The sequence below is a fragment of the Lacerta agilis genome, chromosome 10 (assembly GCF_009819535.1).
Source record: "Lacerta agilis isolate rLacAgi1 chromosome 10, rLacAgi1.pri, whole genome shotgun sequence".
Taxonomy (NCBI): domain Eukaryota; kingdom Metazoa; phylum Chordata; class Lepidosauria; order Squamata; family Lacertidae; genus Lacerta; species Lacerta agilis.
In genome coordinates this window covers 10,674,348-10,694,145 of record NC_046321.1, presented here as the reverse complement: position 1 = coordinate 10,694,145, position 19,798 = coordinate 10,674,348, and the positions used below count along the sequence as shown (strand labels likewise).

Genomic DNA, 19,798 nt, shown 5'->3' with positions numbered 1-19,798 from the left:
GCAACAGGTTGGGGATGTCTAAGGAGATTGTTTGCCTTCTACAAACTGTGCTCAAGCTGAAGCATGAGAACTGCTGTGAAACCCACCTTAACAAATGAATGAATGGACCTGAATATCTATCTTCAACAAAGGTTTACAGGGCACTTTACAAAGATGCTAATAATAATAATAATAATAATAATAATAATAATAATAATACAACATAAGATCAAAACATAAATTGCAGTGGGGGAAAAGCCACACAAAGCAGGAAATGCTGTTTTTAAAATTTGAGGAGGAAAAGTATTTGGTGCCCCAATTAAAATAGTTTGCACGCCCTGCAAGCCTCCCAGGCACCACATCTAAATGTGCCATCTTCTCCTTGGTTGCTAGCCACTTCACCTCAGGTGGAAGCATTCAAACAAGAGCGCTGATAAGATTACTTTAGTACACAGGCAAGTTGTTAAGGGAGTAATTACTGTTCCATTTACCTGGGTCCCAAACAGTATAGGGCATTATAGCTAAGTGCTAGCAATTTGAATTGCACTCTGAAATGCACCAGGAACCAATATTCAATATTACTGAGGTTTTGTTCCCAATGACCAGTCTCGGTTACTGCCCTACCAACTGTGTTCTGTGCAGTTTTTAGTTTCTGAGCTGTGTGCAAGTGCAACATGTCCCCACCCTAGAATCATAGAGTTGGAAGAGACCACAAGGGCCATCCAGTCCAGCCCCTTGCCAAGCAGGAAACACCATCAAAGCATTCCTGACAGATGGCTGTCAAGCCTCTGCTTAAAGACCTTCAAAGAAGGAGACTCCACCACACTCCTTGGCAGCAAATTCCACTGTCAAACAGCTCATCTACTAGGTTACAGTAGTCTAATTGGGGCATTACCAGGGCATGGATGACTGGCTATCTAGGAGAGGTCTCAGTTACTACACCAGCCTAAGCTGGTGAAACACATTATGTGCCACTGATGTAACTTGTGTCTGTTGTGACAGACCTAGGAGTGTCCTCAAGCTGTGAACCTGGTGTGGGTATGAGTGTAATCCCATCGAGAACAGTTTTAACACCATCAAGCAAATGAACTATTATTCCACAGAAGTACTCATCAAGATTGTGTGTTGTTGTAGCACCATGTGAAGTTTTTGCGGGAAAATGCTAGTGGGTTTCTCCACTACCCCCCTGCACATTCAGCTCACAGATATTTGAAACCAAACCTAAAAGTTAAACTGTAAACTATGTTCCTAATCTTTCACTTCCCTGGTACAAATTCATGCCCCCTCCATTATATAAATATATACAAACTTCATCACATCTCTCAATCTTAATTACTTATATGGTCTGTAATAAAATTATATTTAAACGGCAACTCATTTAATTTGTTGTTTCTGCTTTAGATGTTTACATCAGTGAGAGTCTCCAGACTTAATAATGTTACCCTAACAAACCAAACACTCAACAAGACCTTTAATGATCTCTGTGAGAATCTGCTCAAGGTAAATGAATGGCTGCTGGAACTATGTATGTGTTTGAGCTATTAATTTTTTTTTTTTGCTGATAGTACCTAGAATTACTTTTCTGGCACATCTCAGTGTCTACTTTTCTGCTTGTGGCAAACTCTGGAGTGGATTGCATAAGCTAATACTGAATGGGACAATGCTGGTGAGTGGATGGGCACAGCCTTGTAGCAAAGGGTTGTACTAGATGGCTACTTGGTCCATTCCGATTTTAGGTCTCAGGAAATCATATACATATGTTAAATGGCACATAAGATAATGCAAGTCTACATCTATTTTCTTGTTAAGACACCAGAGTAAGTATTAGCTATCTCTGGGAACCGTGGACATGGTGAAGGGATTTATGACTGTGTTCCTTGTTCTACTTTAAAACATGAAGGGTGCTTTTCACCAAAATTACATTCCTGAAAACCACTGACAACATACAAATCCAGTAGTAGCACAACACTTGTGGCAGAGATGGAAGACTTATTGCACGGGCATTTCTGGAGTTTGACCAAAAGCCACACATTCAGTATGGAGTGACAAACGTTGGCAACTATACAGTAATTAGCAGAGTCATCAGATGGTTCTTAAATGCCATTTTAATGCCACTGTAAGAAACTGAGCCCCCCCCCATACATATTTGCAATATATATCTCCAAATGTATGAATATTTCCAACATATCTTTGCAAACCACTACAGGCAAGGGTCCAAATATGCCAGAAACAGCATACTCAAAATGACTCACACACACTTTAAAGGTAGATGGCAGCATCTGCTCACACTGATGTAGCTGAAGCAGGGAATTAGAATTGGGCTACAAAGAAATGAAACCCAGACTTCCACCAATTCAGAGCATACTAGATAACCTAATATATACTAATTTCTTATGTTCAACAGAGCCTATATTTTAAACTTCGATCTATGATTCCTTGCTGTCTGTGCCATGTAAATTTTACAGTTGCTCTTCCAGAGGATGAATTAATTCAGGTAAGCCCAATCCATTCACCTTTTTGTACTTGAAGCTCTTCACATTAATCTGTGACAGGAGCAGACTTTGAAAAAGTAAAGCTGGTCAAGTCAGACACAGATTAGGTTGAAAGCTCCTTCGCAACCATTTAGTTTTACAGTTTTGAGTTTAAAAGCTGGGCCTGCTTAGCAAACAAAGTTTATGAAGATACTTTGGAGAATGACAGTTGTAATGCTCCTTTTTACTGCTCAGTTGATGTCTGTAGGACACACATTCTCAAGAGTGTGACTTGTTTTCTGCAAGGCCCTGGACATACTATATAACTTTGATAATTTAAATGTCTCTCCGCAGAAGTGTTCATGTGGTTCCATGTAATTGCAATGCTTGTTGCCATTTCCTTTTAAAATATGTGTGGCCATGCTGTGAGCCTATTTTAGCAATTGCTGTATTTAAATGAGAGGTTTGACTGCATTCTAACCTTTCCAGTTATTCGCATGCCCCAGAGTGTGGTGAAATCATGTTTAATTAAATTTCTTTCTTTCTTTCAAAGTTGTTGTGAGGAATGCTGACAGAAACAAAACCTTACTATGATTACACTGTTGCAGACAAACTGTTTTGCTATTTTAAAAGGTTTTTCAGATGCTTCTAATGCTTGTAATTGGTTTGGTTTTTTTTTAAAAAAAATGTGCTGTTTTGTGGTTTGCTGCCCTGGGCCAGCTTGTGAGGAAGGCAGAGTAGAAGTTTTATAAAATCTCAAATCAGCCATAAGAAGTACCATTGCCTTGGATAGTTATTTGCCTACCATTTTTCCTTTACACAGTCCCAGACATCTTTATTTCTAATTACAAGTTATCAAAATAGGCTCACTCAATGGAATAGTTTGTATTGAAAATCATTGAGTTGGATGCAGACTATTACAGTCGTACCTGCCATCAGGTTCTGTTGATTTTGGGGGTGGAAGACATGGGGCTAGTGCAGTGATCAGACCCGATGCTGTCACATGGTGCTAGTTTTGGATCTAGCAGATTCCAGGCTGCCACAACCCCTCCCCCATTTGGGGGCTTTCTGCAGGCTGCTGGCAATCCAGCCTGTGGCACTTCTGCCCACTTGCATGTTTCGCAGGCAGAACAGAGAGTTCCCTGCCAGTGGAGTGACGCTGGCATCACTCCATCGGTGGAAACTAGCAGGGCTTGGTAGAGGAAACCTCTGTCCAGTGCACACAAACCCTAAAAAGAAGGCGAGGTCAATTGCAACCTTAGGTTGGATCCAATCCATAGTGATTAGGTTATGATGTTCCGTAAATTTTTTTGCTTTCAAACCTGTCTTGCACCCATTGCGCCTGAAATGAGAGTCCAGCAGCAAAACAACACAGAGACAGGTTTCAAGATTGGCAAGGCATAGGGCAAATATCACTTAATTGGACAGCCTGCCTGCTGCCTAATATTTCTCTCCCCATCCCCACCAGCTGTGGAATGCTCATAGGAGCCCCCTGGCACCAGGGGTTCACTGTGATGTGGGCCATTTTCAGGAAGGCCTCATCCAATAGCAAGGGTGAGCAGGTTTGAGAGTGAGCCAGAAAACACCCTGACTGATGAGGAAGGCAAAAAATCCCCCTCAAATGCTAAACATGTGGAGGGTAACTAGTGACAGCTGGTGCCCATAGCAAGAGTATGCGGCAGAGGGAGGGTGAGCAGGAAAGTCACCTCCAACACTAATGTGTCTCTGTGTGGCATGTCCAGTATTTAAATACTTGGTGTGGTCTCCACAGACACAAAGTTCTGGTTCGTGGCAAGTCTCTGTCCCCCAGGCGGCCACATGAGCTTGGACTGGCACCCGGTGAGGGCCAGTGGGGGTGCACTTCCCAACACTTCTTCAAGCCCAGTTGGCTCCTTCACCCTTGTAGCACATGCAGCGCTAGCATGCCATCTGCTGAGATCAGCAAACGAAGATTTCCATTAACCACCAGTTAAGAAAAATGCCGTGGTTAAGTTAAAAAGCAAAGTGAGAAGGTTTGCACGATGTGTATCTCTATATCTCCCCAAAGTCGTAGACGGGGTTAATTTTAAACTTTGAAATAAAGTCTAAGGAATGAAAACCTGACAACATTATATTTACAATTGCAGGTCACTGTTACAGCAGTTGCAATAACATTTGACAAACACCAAGCTTTGCAAGCAGCTAAAACTCCTGCAGAAAAAACATTACAAAGAGGTAAACACATTGAGGAACTTAAAACTGTCAGCTCTTGCCTGTTATGGGTGCTATAATTGTTCATTGTCACAGTCATCTCAGGATGTTCATTCATTTAATTGGGCCTAAGTGGGTGTCATTGGGTGCAGCACTACAGCCTAGACACCCTTTCCTCATGTTGCTGCAACATATTTCATCTTTAAAAGCATTACACTCAAGCAGCTTTTATCATTCTCATGTTTGCTTTTAACCACTTCTTGCAGGCTGTGGCATGTTTCACAAGCAGGTGAAACAATCATACATTTATGCTGCTCACACACACACACTGGGATGGTGATGATGCATGCAGATGCTGGGGGTGGATTGAAACTCTAATGTATTTAATTCCATGCCTTGATTAAGATTGATTAATTTAATTGTAGTGTGTGCAGTGGCTTACAGGGTGTGAGTCTGAGAGTAAACTGCATTAAAGTGCCCTGTGTTCATGCCTCTGGGGAATAGAATTAACATCAACTGAAGCAATACCTGTGGGTAACCTTACGGCGTGATTTCTCAATTTAACTGGTGATTTTTCCAGAGGGGCACAGGTCTTCATGGCATATTTAGAAAGAAGCTGCTGGTACTACTTAATCAGTTAAGTGAACTGTAGTTATTAGTGAACATCTCTTTGCTTTCCACTATATTAGAAGGACAGTGGATTGTTAATGAAGTTGTCCTGTTAGCACAATGACTTCTGACTGTGCAGCAGTTAATCTTCTTTTTGTCCCCAGAGTAAATCCAGAATAGATTGGGGGAGCAGAAGAGAGGAAGAGGAAGTCCCATTGTGCAGGCAGAAGTCCTTGCACTAAAGGGACAACTTCATTCGATGCAACCAAGTCTGTGGGTTTTTTGTTTTGTTTGTGTAGGTAGGTGTATATGGATTTTGTGAAGAAGAAATAAATTAATGTTTTTGTGCCGTTCTTCTTCTGTTGTTGCTTTTGTTGCCAGCTTCTACAGACAATGAAGAACAGCTACAGTTTACCATGGAGCTTTCTTCTGATCCTCATGCTCCCCAGCAATTCTCGCCAGCAAAAGGTTGGTTAAAGAAAAAGGCCATATGTTTATCTTCCTGTGTTCCATCCACTTGCTCCTTTTTTTGTTTGTCAACCTGAGAAGTAGCCCTGCTACCCAATGTAAGTTTTTCGTCTGCCAAAAAGACTTTATCCTCCGGATATGTGAGGAGGGCGAAACAAAATGTTCTTAATATGTCCGCTGTGCAGTCTCTTTTTAAAAACAGGGTGGCTGCTGCTGAAGAGGGAGCAAATGAACAGGAACAACTTGTGCTTCTTTTACTGCTCTTCTGATGCTGCTTTGAGCTGCTGCCAAACAGCCATTCTAGTCTAGAGACAGCTGCATTTCGGAAAAGTATGAGGTGGTTCATCTAACTACAAAATGAAGTGATGGGTTTTGCTGAGTCTGAATCAAGTCTTTTTGGAATTTTAAGAATTGTAAATATTATAGATTATTTCTCTTGGAGAGGTATATATAACTAACAATGCGCCGTGCCAGGTATTTTCCAAAGGAAAGGAAATGTTCCACTACCCTCATCCTAAATCAGGCTTCCTCAAACTCGGCCAGATGTTTTTGGCCTGCAACTCCCATGATCCCTAGCTAGCAGGACCAGTGGTCAGGGATGATGGGAATTGTAGTCTCAAAACATCTGGAGGGCTGAGTTTGGGGAAGCCTGTCCTAAATCTTTATCATAATACAGAGGTTGTAGACTTCACAGTGGGGAGCCACAAAATGATTAATCCAAACTAGGGAGATGAGGCAAAGTATGTGATTTGGGATAAGTAAGTGCAGAGTAATGCTCGTTGGAATAAATATTCCTAATTTTGGATTAGACTGATGAGGTCTAAACAGATAACTACCTAGAAAAGAGATATTAGCATTACATTGATTGGAAAGCTAATTTGAAATGCCGTCTCTCTTGTGAAAGTGTTTTGCTACTCAAGTCAACATAGCACATCTGTAAGGTCAATAAGTATAATGCTATACATGTCTGCTGTGAAGCAAGTCCCAGTAATTTCAGTGGGCTTACTTCAAGGTAAGTGGGCATAGAATTGCAGTTCAAATCAACAAAGAGTCTTGTGATACATTAAAAGATGAACAGTTTTATTATGGTGTAGGTGTTTGTGGCAAGAACCTACTTTGTTGGATATGAGGTTCTATCCTGTTGAAAGGTGTATGTTCAACAAATGAACTTCAAAGGGAGGCTCCAGCAGGAAAGTGCTGAATGAGAACTTAAATCAGTTAATTTTATGTGAAGAAAATGTATTTTTGCTTATTAATTATTGTGGATAATAACATTTAGTCTGTTACATATTTTAAGTACCGGTACTGTATTTGTTATGAATTTTAGTTTATGGATTTTATTGTTGTAGCTTGCTTTGATAACTTTTTTGGTATAAAGCAACAAAATAATTTTCTCCATCTGGACTTGACTAGAAAAAATGGTTTCCTGTTCTACCACAGTTAATTAATGCAGGATATATAGGATATGTGATCACCAATTTCTGCTCTTGTGAATGGTCACTATGCTTTATGAAACAAGACTCATTTTGTTTTTACTACAACATCAGGAGTGTAATTAGGGAGTGTCCCAGAGACCCACAAGATGCCCAAAGTATTCCAAAGTGCAATGCCCAGGAGACCACAGCCAACCACCATCCTAATTTTCCCAGAGGCTCTTGTTTTAATTTTAATATGTATATAAGCACCATAGTTCAGAATAAGCCCTGACAGGTAAACTTGCCCCCCCCCCGGAATGTCAGCCTATATTTGCATGTACATACATTGCAAATTTGTGTCATAAGCCTGTGCCCCAAGTCTTTTAAGTACCTAGCAATGCTCCTGTGCAACTGATTAATATGGCTATCCTCTGGAAACTCTTTCTCCCTAAAGTCAGTTTTAACAGATTATGCTAGGTCATTACCAAGTGAAGTAATTACACAGTTAATGTCTCGAGGAAGCTTCTGTAGCAACGCACTATTCACCACGCAAATACTTTGATAAATCTATCCTGTTGCTGAGTTTCTGTTTACCAAACCGCCTTCCTCTTCTTTCTACAAATCAGAAGCTTCTGGAATTCCATGTCTTTCATTGTCTGTTGTTAGCTTATTTAAAGATTAGTAGCAGACCCTATTTGTAAAATAACTGCTGGCCAGTAGAGGGTAGTCTACTCCCTTGTCAGCAAACAGTGTGTTTAACATTAACCATGGATGGTCTGTGAAATGCAGAAAGCATTTATGTGAGACCATCAAGGTTCGTATCAATGCCTCCCATTCTCTAAAGGGAATTCTTTCTTTTGGAGAGATCTGTAGTTGATTTATGATTCATAATTTACTTGAGCTCCTGCGAGAACTTAATTTCATTTGCACTTCAGGCAAAATAATGGATCAACAAACCACACATTTATTACGTTCTCACTAAACACCCACAGAGTGCAGTGTTAATGTAATGGTGCTAAAGGGGTATATTCAGCTTACAAATACAATTCCTGCCTGATCAGGTTCTGTTTTTTAAATTTCTATAACGAAAACACAGCTTGGACAATTGCCTGCCTGCCTTCCATAAGGTCTTGGAATATTGTTTTGCATTACCATAATACTTAGGTCCTGTTTTTTTCCTGTGTTTTGACTAACAGCCTGCTGCCCTCCCTGCTTTCTCCCAGCAGCTTTGAGACAAACTTGCATCATTACAAAAGGATCAGGGAGCTTCTGCATACAAATAAGCATGTTCTGCATGTAGTAAAGTATGCAGGGAAGAAGGCTAGTATGCATAAGCTCTGTTACACATGTGAAAAGTAGCATGTGAACAGGCCCTGTATCTCCAAAACAGAGAGACCTTAACCTGAGTAATGCTGTTGAAGTTGTACTATGTACATTGTGGGTTCATGAAGGCTTCAGCCTGAATTTGTTACCACTTTTCGGAAAGCAGGAAGCATTGCACTCCAATTAATCTGGCAAGTGAGATTGATTCACAACTGCAGGCATGTAGTCTTTATATGTACACATGCAACACATATGCACCTTCATAAAAGTGCAGACATTCCTTTATTCATAGTGTTGCACTCTTATTGTTGCACATTACAAGGGGGGGGGAGGGAACCCACCCCAGGAAGCAAAAACTGGGACAACAGAAAATTCTTCCTTCACCTTGACTTTTCACACAGATACACACATGACTATTCTCTAGAGTTGCATGCACACAGCAAGTATTGCTGTGGTCTGTTGACACTAGCTAAGTAGGCATGTCTGCCTAGGAACTCTATAGTCCAATAACACCTGGTGTGTGTTTAGTATGGCCCCTCTCCATCACATTTTTGTCCTGGGGTATTTCCTAGCTTCCTTCAAAGCCCCACACCTAGCACTGTTTCATACACAATTTTAAATGTATCCTTAAAAATGCAAAGTGTTTATATGACAAATTTGTGTTTGCAAGCACATACATCATATGTGCACAATCATCAGACAGCAAGGATTGGTTATAGTTCCCTTAGTGTCAGTCTTTGCTTTGCTGCTGTCATGTGGATAAAATGAGCCCTTAGTTGACATAACCCATGTTGATGGTGCTGGGCTAGTGTAGAGCTGCACTAATAAGAGTATTGTCAAGGGCACACATGCAAAATAGGGGAAATTTATTCTCCTGGCTTAAGATTCTCCAGCCTGGGCTGAAACATAACCTTTTTATGGTTGACAGAAGTGCAGATTAAGTTAGTGAGATAGTGTAGTTAAACCATGTTCTTCCATAAAGAAATGACATGATTTACATTGATTTGTAGAAATTACTTCAACCGTGGTGAGGTAACCAGTGGCCCACAGGTCAGATTCAATCCACCAGCCTGCCAACTTGTCTATGACTGTCTAAAAGTGACAGTCAGAGCACTGCCTCTGGGAACAGCTGCTTCCAGCATAGGCAAAGGAGAAGGTGGGCAGCTCTTTGAAAGCATCAGAGGCGATTGGGAAACCATTTGTCTCTGCTGCTTGTGATGTCCTGCCTACCTTTGGCAACTGCTCAAAGCAGTGGTTTCTAATGTCTTTTGTTTCCTTTACTGTTGGGAAAAGCGTGGGATGAGGGAGGCTGGCTTTGTTGGGATCCACAGCCTCAAGGCAGCTGATGCTCCATAAATGAACATAGGGAGAGGTTGCCACTAGGTGCTTAGCTGCACCCACTGGTGGTTTGAGCCCTCCAGGTGGTTGGCTAAGGGGGGATGTGGCCCTCAGGCAAAAATTGGTTCACTGACACTTGATTTAAACTGTAGTAACAGATTGTGTTGCATTGATCCTATAGTAATCAAACCAGATTTTCTTTAGCAGAGCAGTATTTGAACACCTGGAAAAGCTTGTTAGATAGCCAGCACCCATTGACAATAATATACATAAAATATAAAGAGATATTTTAAAATGCTGCTTACATAATGACTAGGGAGCATTTTTTTATTCAGAGTGAATATAAAAGTTTCTCAGAGAACTGTATACAATCATATGAAATGAATCGGATGAAATATTCATGTAGCTTAATGTCTGTAACCTATATGAAGCCCTCGTTCTGGGGGTTGTTGTTTCCGTTTGTGTGTAGAGAGGTTTGCTTTTATGGTGCTCTTTGCAAAATCAGCACCTTGGAGAGCAGAATAAGGCTGACCGTCGGGCTGGAAACATACTTTCATTTGGGTGTGCGTGTGTGTGTTGGAAATAGTTTATTAGAGCCATGGTTGCCTGTGCTATGTGTATGCTTTCCCCACAGTCAGCCATGGTAAACCAGAGCAGTTCATAAACCTGCAAAACTTGTTTGATCAGAGACAACCATGGCACTAAAGAACAAACAAACAGCAACACACAAAAACAAAACTTGCCATCTGTCTTCAGTCTTTATACAGTGTTTAGAAATCTGATAAGAGAAATTTGTTGCTTTTTCATGCTAGAACAGATGCCAACATATGATATGTCAGTGAGTAAGTTCCAGAAGTTTTGTGAGGTTCAGACTTGCGGCTGATTGTTCTTTTATTACAAACATATAGTTCTTTGGCAATTTTTCAGTTTCTTTGCATGCTTACCTGAGGACCATTGACAAAATTTCAGTTATTTCTTGAGCCTGGTGTACCTTGGTCATTCCTGTTTCATGCTTCTAGGGCACTGTAGTCTATACAATTATGGGTTAGTTTGTGTGGGATGAATATGTGGCAGATCATGGGTTAAGCCAGGGAGTTCAAATGTAGTCACCTTTTGGATTCCTATCAATTTTGTTGCCCTGTGAACTGATAGACCAACTTAACAGATGTCAGCACTCTGGTGAAAAGTTCTGAAAATAAGAGATCATCTGAAAATAATTATGATGAGCTTTCTTAAACATTATGAAGGTAAACACAAGCTTCCTGGATTAGAATTTATTTCATTTGAACAAGATATTCAAATAATTTTTGGTCTGTTGGACTTAGAAGAAAAAAGAATGTGGTATAGAAATGATAACAATACAAAAGATAATTGGATACATGCCAGTCTGGGCACATGCCTCCATTGCTAGAAACAGTTGAGATAGGCTCTTTTATTGTTCTATTGTTAGCCTGCAGTTCTTACAGAAGAGCTTGAGTAATAAATTACTTGGCTAAAAATGAGTACACTCCATGCCAGGCTTCTAAAAACAAGACTCAATCAAAGGGCAGGGGGGGACCTGACTGAGGACAAAATAGAAATGAACAATAAAGATCCTGTTTGAAAGAGAAGAGGAAATGCATAGGAAAGAAACAGTTCAGCAGATTTGAACCATGCAATGAAACTGCAGGGTATGAAACCATGATGGTGGTGATGAGGGCTTAGAATTGTGCACCCTGCTTGGAGTGGCAGTTTTAGTGGAAAGTGGAGCGTTATAGCAGAGTCAGGATTCAGTAATAAGAAGATTCATACAGGAAGAAGAGAAGCATAGAAGCTATGAAGGGGGAGCATTAGGTAGCAGTGCAGGACATAAAAGTCCCTTACCCCATGAAGAAAGGCAGATACAGTATAGATATAAAGAAATAGATAGTTTCTTAGGAATCCCAGATTCTGCTCACAAAAGTCTGGGGATTATCAGCAGCCTTGCATTTGTGATTGTACATTAAAGCTTCAGTTCTGTAATTATACCATGCACTTATGGTAGAGTTCACAGAAGTAATTTGGCTCCCAACATTTGGGATACTTAGAAAGAGGAGAGTTCTGCATGCTCAGCTTCTGCTTTAAGTTCTGAGAGGGAAAAAGCATTCCTTGCGATCTTTTGCTGCCAAAAAATTTGTGAGAGAAACTGTCCCACAAATTTTTATATTTATCATGTACAATTTTTAAAAGGTTACACACCTTATAAATTTAATCTCTGTCACAAACTTGTACTAGCTGTTAAATTTCCCCCACAAATTAGTGGGGTCAATTTTACATACTGTACTTGCAAAGATTTTCCCTTCCTTTTCTTTCTTTCTTTCTTTCTTTCTTTCTTTCTTTCTTTCTTTCTTTCTTCTGTTGGGCTCAGTCTTGGCTTCTGCAGAGGAGCAAAATGGCTAAGTCAAATATTTAGACTTTGTTCTTTCCAAGATTTTTAGAACTTAGTCTCTGCTTTTATAACCTACATGCATTAAGTGCATCATTCTATCGTTTCTTCTGTTTCTATTCTGTGATTATCAATCCTTTCTCCCTCTGCTTTTTCAAGTTTAGCTGCCTATTCCATCAATGTTAATCCTCCATGTTAGGTTAAGCATTAACCCTTATTCTTGCATAGCCATTCTATACATTTAGGTGCTATGGAGCGTAGGCAGTAAATGTAGTAGCTTCGTAGACTACATGCTTCTCTTTTTAGTAGTTGTTCAGATTTGCAATCCCTTGCTATTTTTAAACAGAGAGCCTTCTAAGTATGGAAGGCCATAGAACTAGAAGAGAATCATTTTAAGGTGATATCCAAAGACACTTTGCCAAGAAAAATCAATCCCTCTTGAATGTAGTACAAAGTTTACTGTATTCTGTTGTGAACAATAGGTTGTGCAAAGTTAATGTTGTGTGAAATAAAACCAGAAAACACAACATAGGGATTTCTCTGGCAGATTACTCACTTAAAAATTGGCATGAAATAAAAATCTGTATGAATATAGTTAATGTTTCTTATGTCATATCAGTGGAATTCATTTTGTCTTATTAGAGGACCTGGAGAATGCAAGTTCCCACACAGCTGTCCAAAGAGGTGAGTTTCCTTGATTTAGCTATAAGCCAGAACAGGGGATGCATTCCTGGCTCTGTTGGGGGTACACTTGGGATGTGGCTTCAAGCATTCAGGAAGTATGTACCAGTTGCCTTGGAAAGCATGCTCTGATGTGGCTTATTGATATCTGAATATGCTCATCAAAGTATTTTTATACACATCAGGGATAGGTAGAATTAGAAGTGACGGGTAGTCTTTTATTGTCGCTTTGTCTTCCAGAACAATTTTCATAATAACTGGTTCTTCATCTTGCTTCAATATTATATTGAATTCCTCAGTTGTTGCTTTTTTACAGAGGACTGGAAGGGGATGGAACTAAAGATCAGTTAATACATAAACAATGCATGCTGCTGTGGAATTCTTGATATCAGTCTTGGTGCCTGCCTAGGAATACTCAGTAATCTCGGGGGCGGGGGGCGGGGATGGGACACCAAACCTTCAATTTTCACTGCAAGGGTAACTATCTTGAAAAGGAAGAGGTGTTTCAACAGCACATTTTATCTTTATTCTCTGCTTATCAGGAGGTATTCTGTGATTTTTAAATTAAAGCTCAGCACAGCTGAAAACAATTACTGAACTTTTGATAGGTGTTGGGTTCAAAACATCAAAGTTGTTGCCAAAAGGGTGCAAATACTTTTCATTTATTTGTTTAAAAGATTTGTCTGGTATGGATACTGTCAAGGGTGGGGTGTGATAGCCTAATGGTATTATAACTATAATGGGAGTTCCCTCATTCATGCAGCCCTGTGCCAGTTATTTTGTTTATTATTTTTAAATATAAAGGATATTTTGACTATGTGTGCTCAGAGCTGAATGACTCTATCCCATTTGACTACTGTTTGCACCTGAATTCACAACATCAGGTTACCTGGGTATTTCACACCACTTACATCTGTCCAGTACAGATCATTTCATGATGTATTCGTTAACTAAACATATCACAACACTGAGCACTTCACACTGGTTCAGACAGTCAGCAGACCCCATTCAAACTGCAGCCAGCAAGCTCTCACCCAGCAGGGATCACATTGAAGAGAGAGGTATATGAAACAGCATGTGGGGACCGTGTACACTGGTGCCATGATTTGTACAGTCACAGTGATCCTCCAGATCAATTCGTTCTTGCAAATTGCGGCAACTGTGTGAATCTGTTCATGTGATCTCTGCTTCCTTGCAGTCCCTGCTGGTGGCCCTGCAGACTCCCATAGGCAGTTTGTGTGGGACCTGTCTAGTGTCTGATCTGGACCAGTGCCTGAAATTGGTGTATCTGGGGAGTGGAAGGTACTTGTGCAGTATCTTGCTGCTGATCGTCTTACAGCAGAAGGCTCAATTTGTGCTGCCTTGTAGAAGCCTTCACAGTGATCCCAAGCACTGTAACTTTCAGAAATGTTGGACATAATTCACAGAATCATCAGAGTTGCCAAAAGGGCGTCTCTTGAAGCACCGTCAAGCACTCTGAAAACACTCTTACAGAAAACTGCAAGGCAGTCTTGTAGCAGCAGGTACTCTTTTGAATTCACTGCTGCAGAAATGGATAAAACAAGATATGTATGCATTTTCATAGGGATGATGTTTCCAGATGTTCATACTACATAGGTGAATCATGTCCTACCAGTAATGTCCAAGCAGAGGCAAGCACTGTGTTTTCTTGGAAAACCACTTATTCTTGGATGCAGATAATTGATTCATCAGAAGGAGCACTGCAATGGGCAAAGGGGCATCACCCATATTTTTTTCCTTTGTTTTTCCTTTTGTTTTTCTGTCTGTGTTTCCAGCAACATCAGTTGATTACAGTTCCTTTGCAGACAGATGCAACAGCTGGATAGAATTCATTAAACTGAAAGCTCAGACCATAAGGCGTGGATCAATTAAGACAAGTAGGCGGTCATTTCTACCACATTCTGATCATTGGAAGCGTAGTTCTGATCTCTCAGTGGCAAAGGGTGGAGCTTCCTACCCAGTAGTGGCATTGCAAAATCAGTGTCCGAGTGTGAAAGCTGCAGACACACAGCGTCTGTTTTGAAAACATTAATGCCAGGTTGATTTTGGAGCTCATTGTTCTGTGCTCCAAAAGCAAATTGCCAGTAAATATATAGGTGATAAATAGGCTTGTGAATTGTACAGCTAAAAGGTATACATACAGTGTGGCAGAAAGTGTATGTATACATCAGTGAAATTCTTCAGACTATGCAAGGATCACCTGCATGATATTTGTGGCAGCAATCACTGAATTACAAAGTGGTGAGTTTTTAATTTTTGTTTAAGTAGTTCAATGGCTGCAGGTATGACTTTTGCTTTAGTTACTCAAGATGAAGATTTACCTGGAAGCTGACCGCAATGAAGAATTTGTCCAAAATTTGAAAAATGTTGGACTGGAGAAACGTGTCAACTTTCACACTCTTTCCTGTAGAGTTTTTGTCGTTCCCTCTAGCAGAAATTTTTACCAAATTGTGATACTTTTCCCAACCACTCCCACCCTCCCTCCGCACTTCCTGTGTCTTCACTTTATAACTGATCATTTGTATGTGCAGCTGCTGGCCTCAGTGTTTTCTTTTGCAGGAATGCTACTCTTCTTCCAAAATTAAATCCCATTCAAGCTTTATGTCTCTTGTTTGCATGTGCTGCATGGTTATTTCTTTTCTATGGCTGAGCATCACGGGCAGCTGAATGTTGTCACCAGGCTATGTGGAAACCATGAAGAAGGCTTAATCTGTTGGAGCTACCAATGCAACTGTCCATATACTGAGTAGTTATTCTCTGTCTGTCTTCCTTCTTTCCTTCCTTCCTTCTGCCATTTGTAGCCATTTCATTCGACAAGCCAAGTCCATTGACAGAAGGACAATCCCGCCGTTCTGGCTCATCCGGCATGAGTTCCACTGTGCCAGTTGTTAAGATGACACCTCTTTCTTTCATCGCTGGGGCAAAAATAACCAAATACCTTGGAATAATCAACATGTTTTTTATACGAGAAACCACTTCTTTGCGTGAGGTAAGCTGCGCTGGAGTTCACATTTCTCTCATGGCTAACATGGCTGATCTTGGGTTTTAGTTATGCTGGGTGCAAGAGATGCAGCAATTCAGAATTAACAGAAAAATAAAGGGCATAAGTCTTGCTTGAGCAGGAATCATTCCAGATTATCATATCTTCATATACCTTCACTATAAGTACAATCCAATGCACAGCTGAATTTTGTGCTCTTTTTAGCAGATTAACCCAGCCCTTGATTGTGTGTTTGCAGAAAAGATCCACAGTATAGCTCTGCTAGATAATTTGAAAAAATATGCAGATATGCTATTATAAGGCAACAATAACAGCAAACGTTTTGGGAGCCTAAGCAAATTGTCACACAGTCCATCTGTTCCTTGTATGGTTTTGAATGCTATTTGTGGTTTTTAATTGCTTTTTTGCTGATAAATCAGACTGTTTACTTGGAAGTTTGAAGTAGTAGTTCTCAAAGTATGTGTTAACTCTGAATGATGCTATAGAGGACTGTTTGTAAGAAAAATGACACAACTCTTTTGGAACAACTGCTGATTAGTTTTCACTTGTTTAGAATAAATTTGAAACTAAAGAACAGTAAGTGCTGTGGATGGTTTTACTAGTGCCTTTCCACTAAAATGTGTGTTGGTGTATTTTTATAGGAGGGCGGTGTAAGCGGTTTTCTGCATGCATTCATTGCTGAGGTCTTTGCAATGGTAAGGGCTCATGTGGCAGCTCTCGGGGGAAATGCCGTTGTCTCTTACATCATGAAACAGTGCGTGTTCATGGAGAATCCAAACAAAAATCAGGTAAATGGTGCTTGAAGAGAACTCTGTATGTCTGCATATAAACGGTGAGGGACTGGAGAAGCCTGACAGCATTTGCAACGTACTGGCATCCAGGCAAGGTTCTCCTAATTAGTCAAGAACTCCTGCTAAGAAAACAACCTACCTGTTAATCATATCATGTTAAGTGATTGACAGGTGGGTTATCCCACTCACCTGTCAAAAGTTGGCCCTCGGGAGTGGGGGCAGATGACAGTCTGGCTCATGAGTCCAAAAGAGTCCCCCACCCCTTCTCTAAAAGGTTTGTGATGGCCCCTAAGCCTTAAAATGGAGCCATTAGACTACAAAGGCCTTTTGCACAACGTGTACCATTCCAAAAAGGACGTTGGCAAATTGTCGATTTGTAGCTTTCTGCTGTGTCAGCTTTCAAAGAAATTGAAAGGGAAACACGTGAAAAGTGAAGCTGAAAAGGCTGAGCATCCGTAGCTTGGAGAAAAACAAATGTTTATTTGTTGGGGCTGTTAGGGAGGGTCCTATATTCACAAAATTAGCTGGTGTAGGTGGAGGGGGGAAATTACTTAGGCCATTTCACACAGAAACCATCTGTGTGATTAGAAGCCTCTGAATGTCTAGTACTACTAGTTTTGGCCTCTGCTATAACCATCTGCAGAAAGCTCCTTCTCTGCTAGCGTTGCTTCAGCTGCTCATCTGTAAACTTTTAGTCAGCACTTGGCTGCTTCTGGCAGCAGAGAGGTACAAAGACCTTGTCCAGTAGCAGGAACTTCTTTGCCCATTTTAAAGTTCTGTGTAAACAACAAGCTTCTGTTTAAAATCCACAAGATGTATAACTGGATGCCCGCTTTCTGTCTTTGCAGGCACAGTGCCTAATAAATGTCAGCGGAGATGCAGTAATCTTTATACGTGAATCGGACTTGGAAGGGGTAGCAAACCAGCTCTCCACAAACGGCTCTCAACCTACCAGTTCAAAAGATGCCGTAAGTTACAACATGAAGAAGTGAAATGGCTTTAATTATACCTCAAGATTATCTTCAAAGTGGCAGATGCCATGGCTTTGATTTGTTTGTTTTTCAATCAGCAACACTCCTTATATTACACTCCTTATATTAAGGACTGCTCCGTTTTGAGGCAATCATAAGTACTGACCGTCAGATTTCGTAAGAGCCCCTGTGCACGCAAAAGAACATCTGTCTAAAGGAAGAACTGAAAATAGCAGGTGTTCATCAGAACTGATGTTATCAGGCTATCGCCCTGTATATTATAGGGCCAGAACAACAACAACAACAAAATCTTACTTGGAAACTATCAGAAACAAATGTTGCTAATTCTCAGAGAGGGGAAGAGGGGATTTATATTACAACTGGAATATAGCTGAGAAATTCAAATCTTTCCATGTGTTTTGAGAAAGGAAAAGATGGTTCCAACAACACTGCCAAATACACAACATGCAAAGTAAACATAGCTTTTGGAACAAGTGACAATCATCGCCAACATGAACTGGACAAACTGGATGTAGCTGCATGTTAAAATACGTTTTTTCATGTTTGTGAGCTATTGAATATTTTTCTATTGTACATTTTTTATTTTAGATTGTTAAATAGAATTATGATAAAATAACTGGTTCAGATAACTATTGACATTTTATGTTATTGGAACAATAGCGGTAGATGAAAATCTGCTATCTGAAGTCTGTGAAATCCCAGCTGCGTCTGAAGAGGAAATCAGGGCTTTGGATTTCACAGGTTGCAAATACCAGGAAACTTGGAGAAAGAGGAGTATTCTAGGAAGGCCACCACTCACAGATGCTGTTAAATATGGTACCTAGGAAGATGAGGATTGTTGCAGTTAACAGAGGATTAGACACACCCAGAGGGATTTGATAGAATATAATAGTCCACAGATCTGAGAAACTGCTATTAACAGATGCAATCCTAGACACTTGCATGCGTGGATAGGGGAGATAAATGCATGCTGAAGCATGAAATATGTTTTGAAAGTTTCTGTGGCAGCAGTCGCTTGGTTGAACAGGCATGCCACTTTGATTAAAACTGGCTTGCCTCTTCAGCTGGAGAGTAGCTGTAGGAAAAACTTTGAAAACCTGTGGATGCACTTCTTCCCTCACTCATGGCCATATAGGAGCCCAGCTGAAGTGTTTTCGATGGCCTCCAGTGTGGAACTTGAAGAAAAGATGTAAACTTGAATGTAAATAGATGACATTTTGCTAGATCTAGGTACAGAAATTATCTATTATTTGTCCAATTCAGAGATTCCATTGTAAATGAGAATGATTGAAAATCACATTCCTATTTGCATAATAAAGCTTCTTTCTTAAAAAAAAAAGATAATCCTGATTTGCTATTTGGGAGAGGTGGTGAGGAGGTAAGCATGCAGCGATTTTTTGGGTGGGTTATATCAGTTGTATATTTTGCATTAGTCATGCTCAGAGAATACCCACTGAAATTAATGAATTTAGGCCCCTTAATTACAATGGGTCTATAACCACATCTCTTAGTCTCTATTGGCTTTGTTGTAGAAATAGCTAGAAGCAATTTTGGAACACCATCCTTGGAGCTGCTTTGAGGACATACTGACTGCTAGATTCTCACAGGTTGTAGAAGGTAACTAACGAGTGCACTAACAGAAAATTTAAATGGGGGGGGGGCCCTCAAAGTTCTGAGAGTGACGTCCAGCAAGTAGGGTCTCAACTGGCATACTAGATGGAGTTGGTGACTTCTTGAAAGCTGACACAGAGGCAGTTTTATTGATTCTTTTGTCTTAATTCATTTCTAACTCCTAAAAATCGGTGTTATAATAATAATAATAATTAATAATAATTTATTATTTATACCCCCCCCCTCTGGCTGGGTTTCCCCAGCCACTCTGGGCGGCTTCCAACAGAATGTTAAAATACAATAATCTATTAAACATTAAAAGCTTCCCTAAACAGGACTGCTTTCAGATGTCTCCTAAAAGTCTGGTAGTTGTTTTTCTCTTTGATATCTGGTGGGAGGGTGTTCCACAGGGCGGGTGCCACTACCGAGAAGGCCCTCTGCCTGGTTCCCTGTAACTTGGCTTTTCGCAGCGAGGGATGTCCAGAAGGGAATGTGGCCCTTTAT

General features: G+C 40.4%; 1 protein-coding gene across 19 annotated transcripts in view; it reads left to right on the top strand.

Moving 5' to 3' along the window:
- The window catches only part of C2CD5 (C2 calcium dependent domain containing 5), an 88,614-nt gene extending 69,603 nt beyond the window's left edge, over nt 1-19,011 (top strand). For 16 of the 19 annotated variants that reach the window (XM_033161818.1, XM_033161817.1, XM_033161816.1 and 13 more), the window contains 9 exons: nt 1,381-1,479; nt 2,384-2,473; nt 4,577-4,664; nt 5,631-5,717; nt 12,840-12,881; nt 14,675-14,776; nt 15,701-15,888; nt 16,542-16,688; nt 17,540-19,011. In XM_033161818.1, coding sequence (XP_033017709.1) covers nt 1,381-1,479; nt 2,384-2,473; nt 4,577-4,664; nt 5,631-5,717; nt 12,840-12,881; nt 14,675-14,776; nt 15,701-15,888; nt 16,542-16,688; nt 17,540-17,683 — 987 coding nt within the window. In that variant the 3' untranslated portion in view covers nt 17,684-19,011. The remainder of the gene's footprint in view (nt 1-1,380; nt 1,480-2,383; nt 2,474-4,576; nt 4,665-5,630; nt 5,718-12,839; nt 12,882-14,674; nt 14,777-15,700; nt 15,889-16,541; nt 16,689-17,539) is intronic. The other 3 variants (XM_033161825.1, XM_033161830.1, XM_033161831.1) reach the window with 3 other exon arrangements.
- The last annotated feature ends 787 nt before the right edge of the window (nt 19,012-19,798 follow it).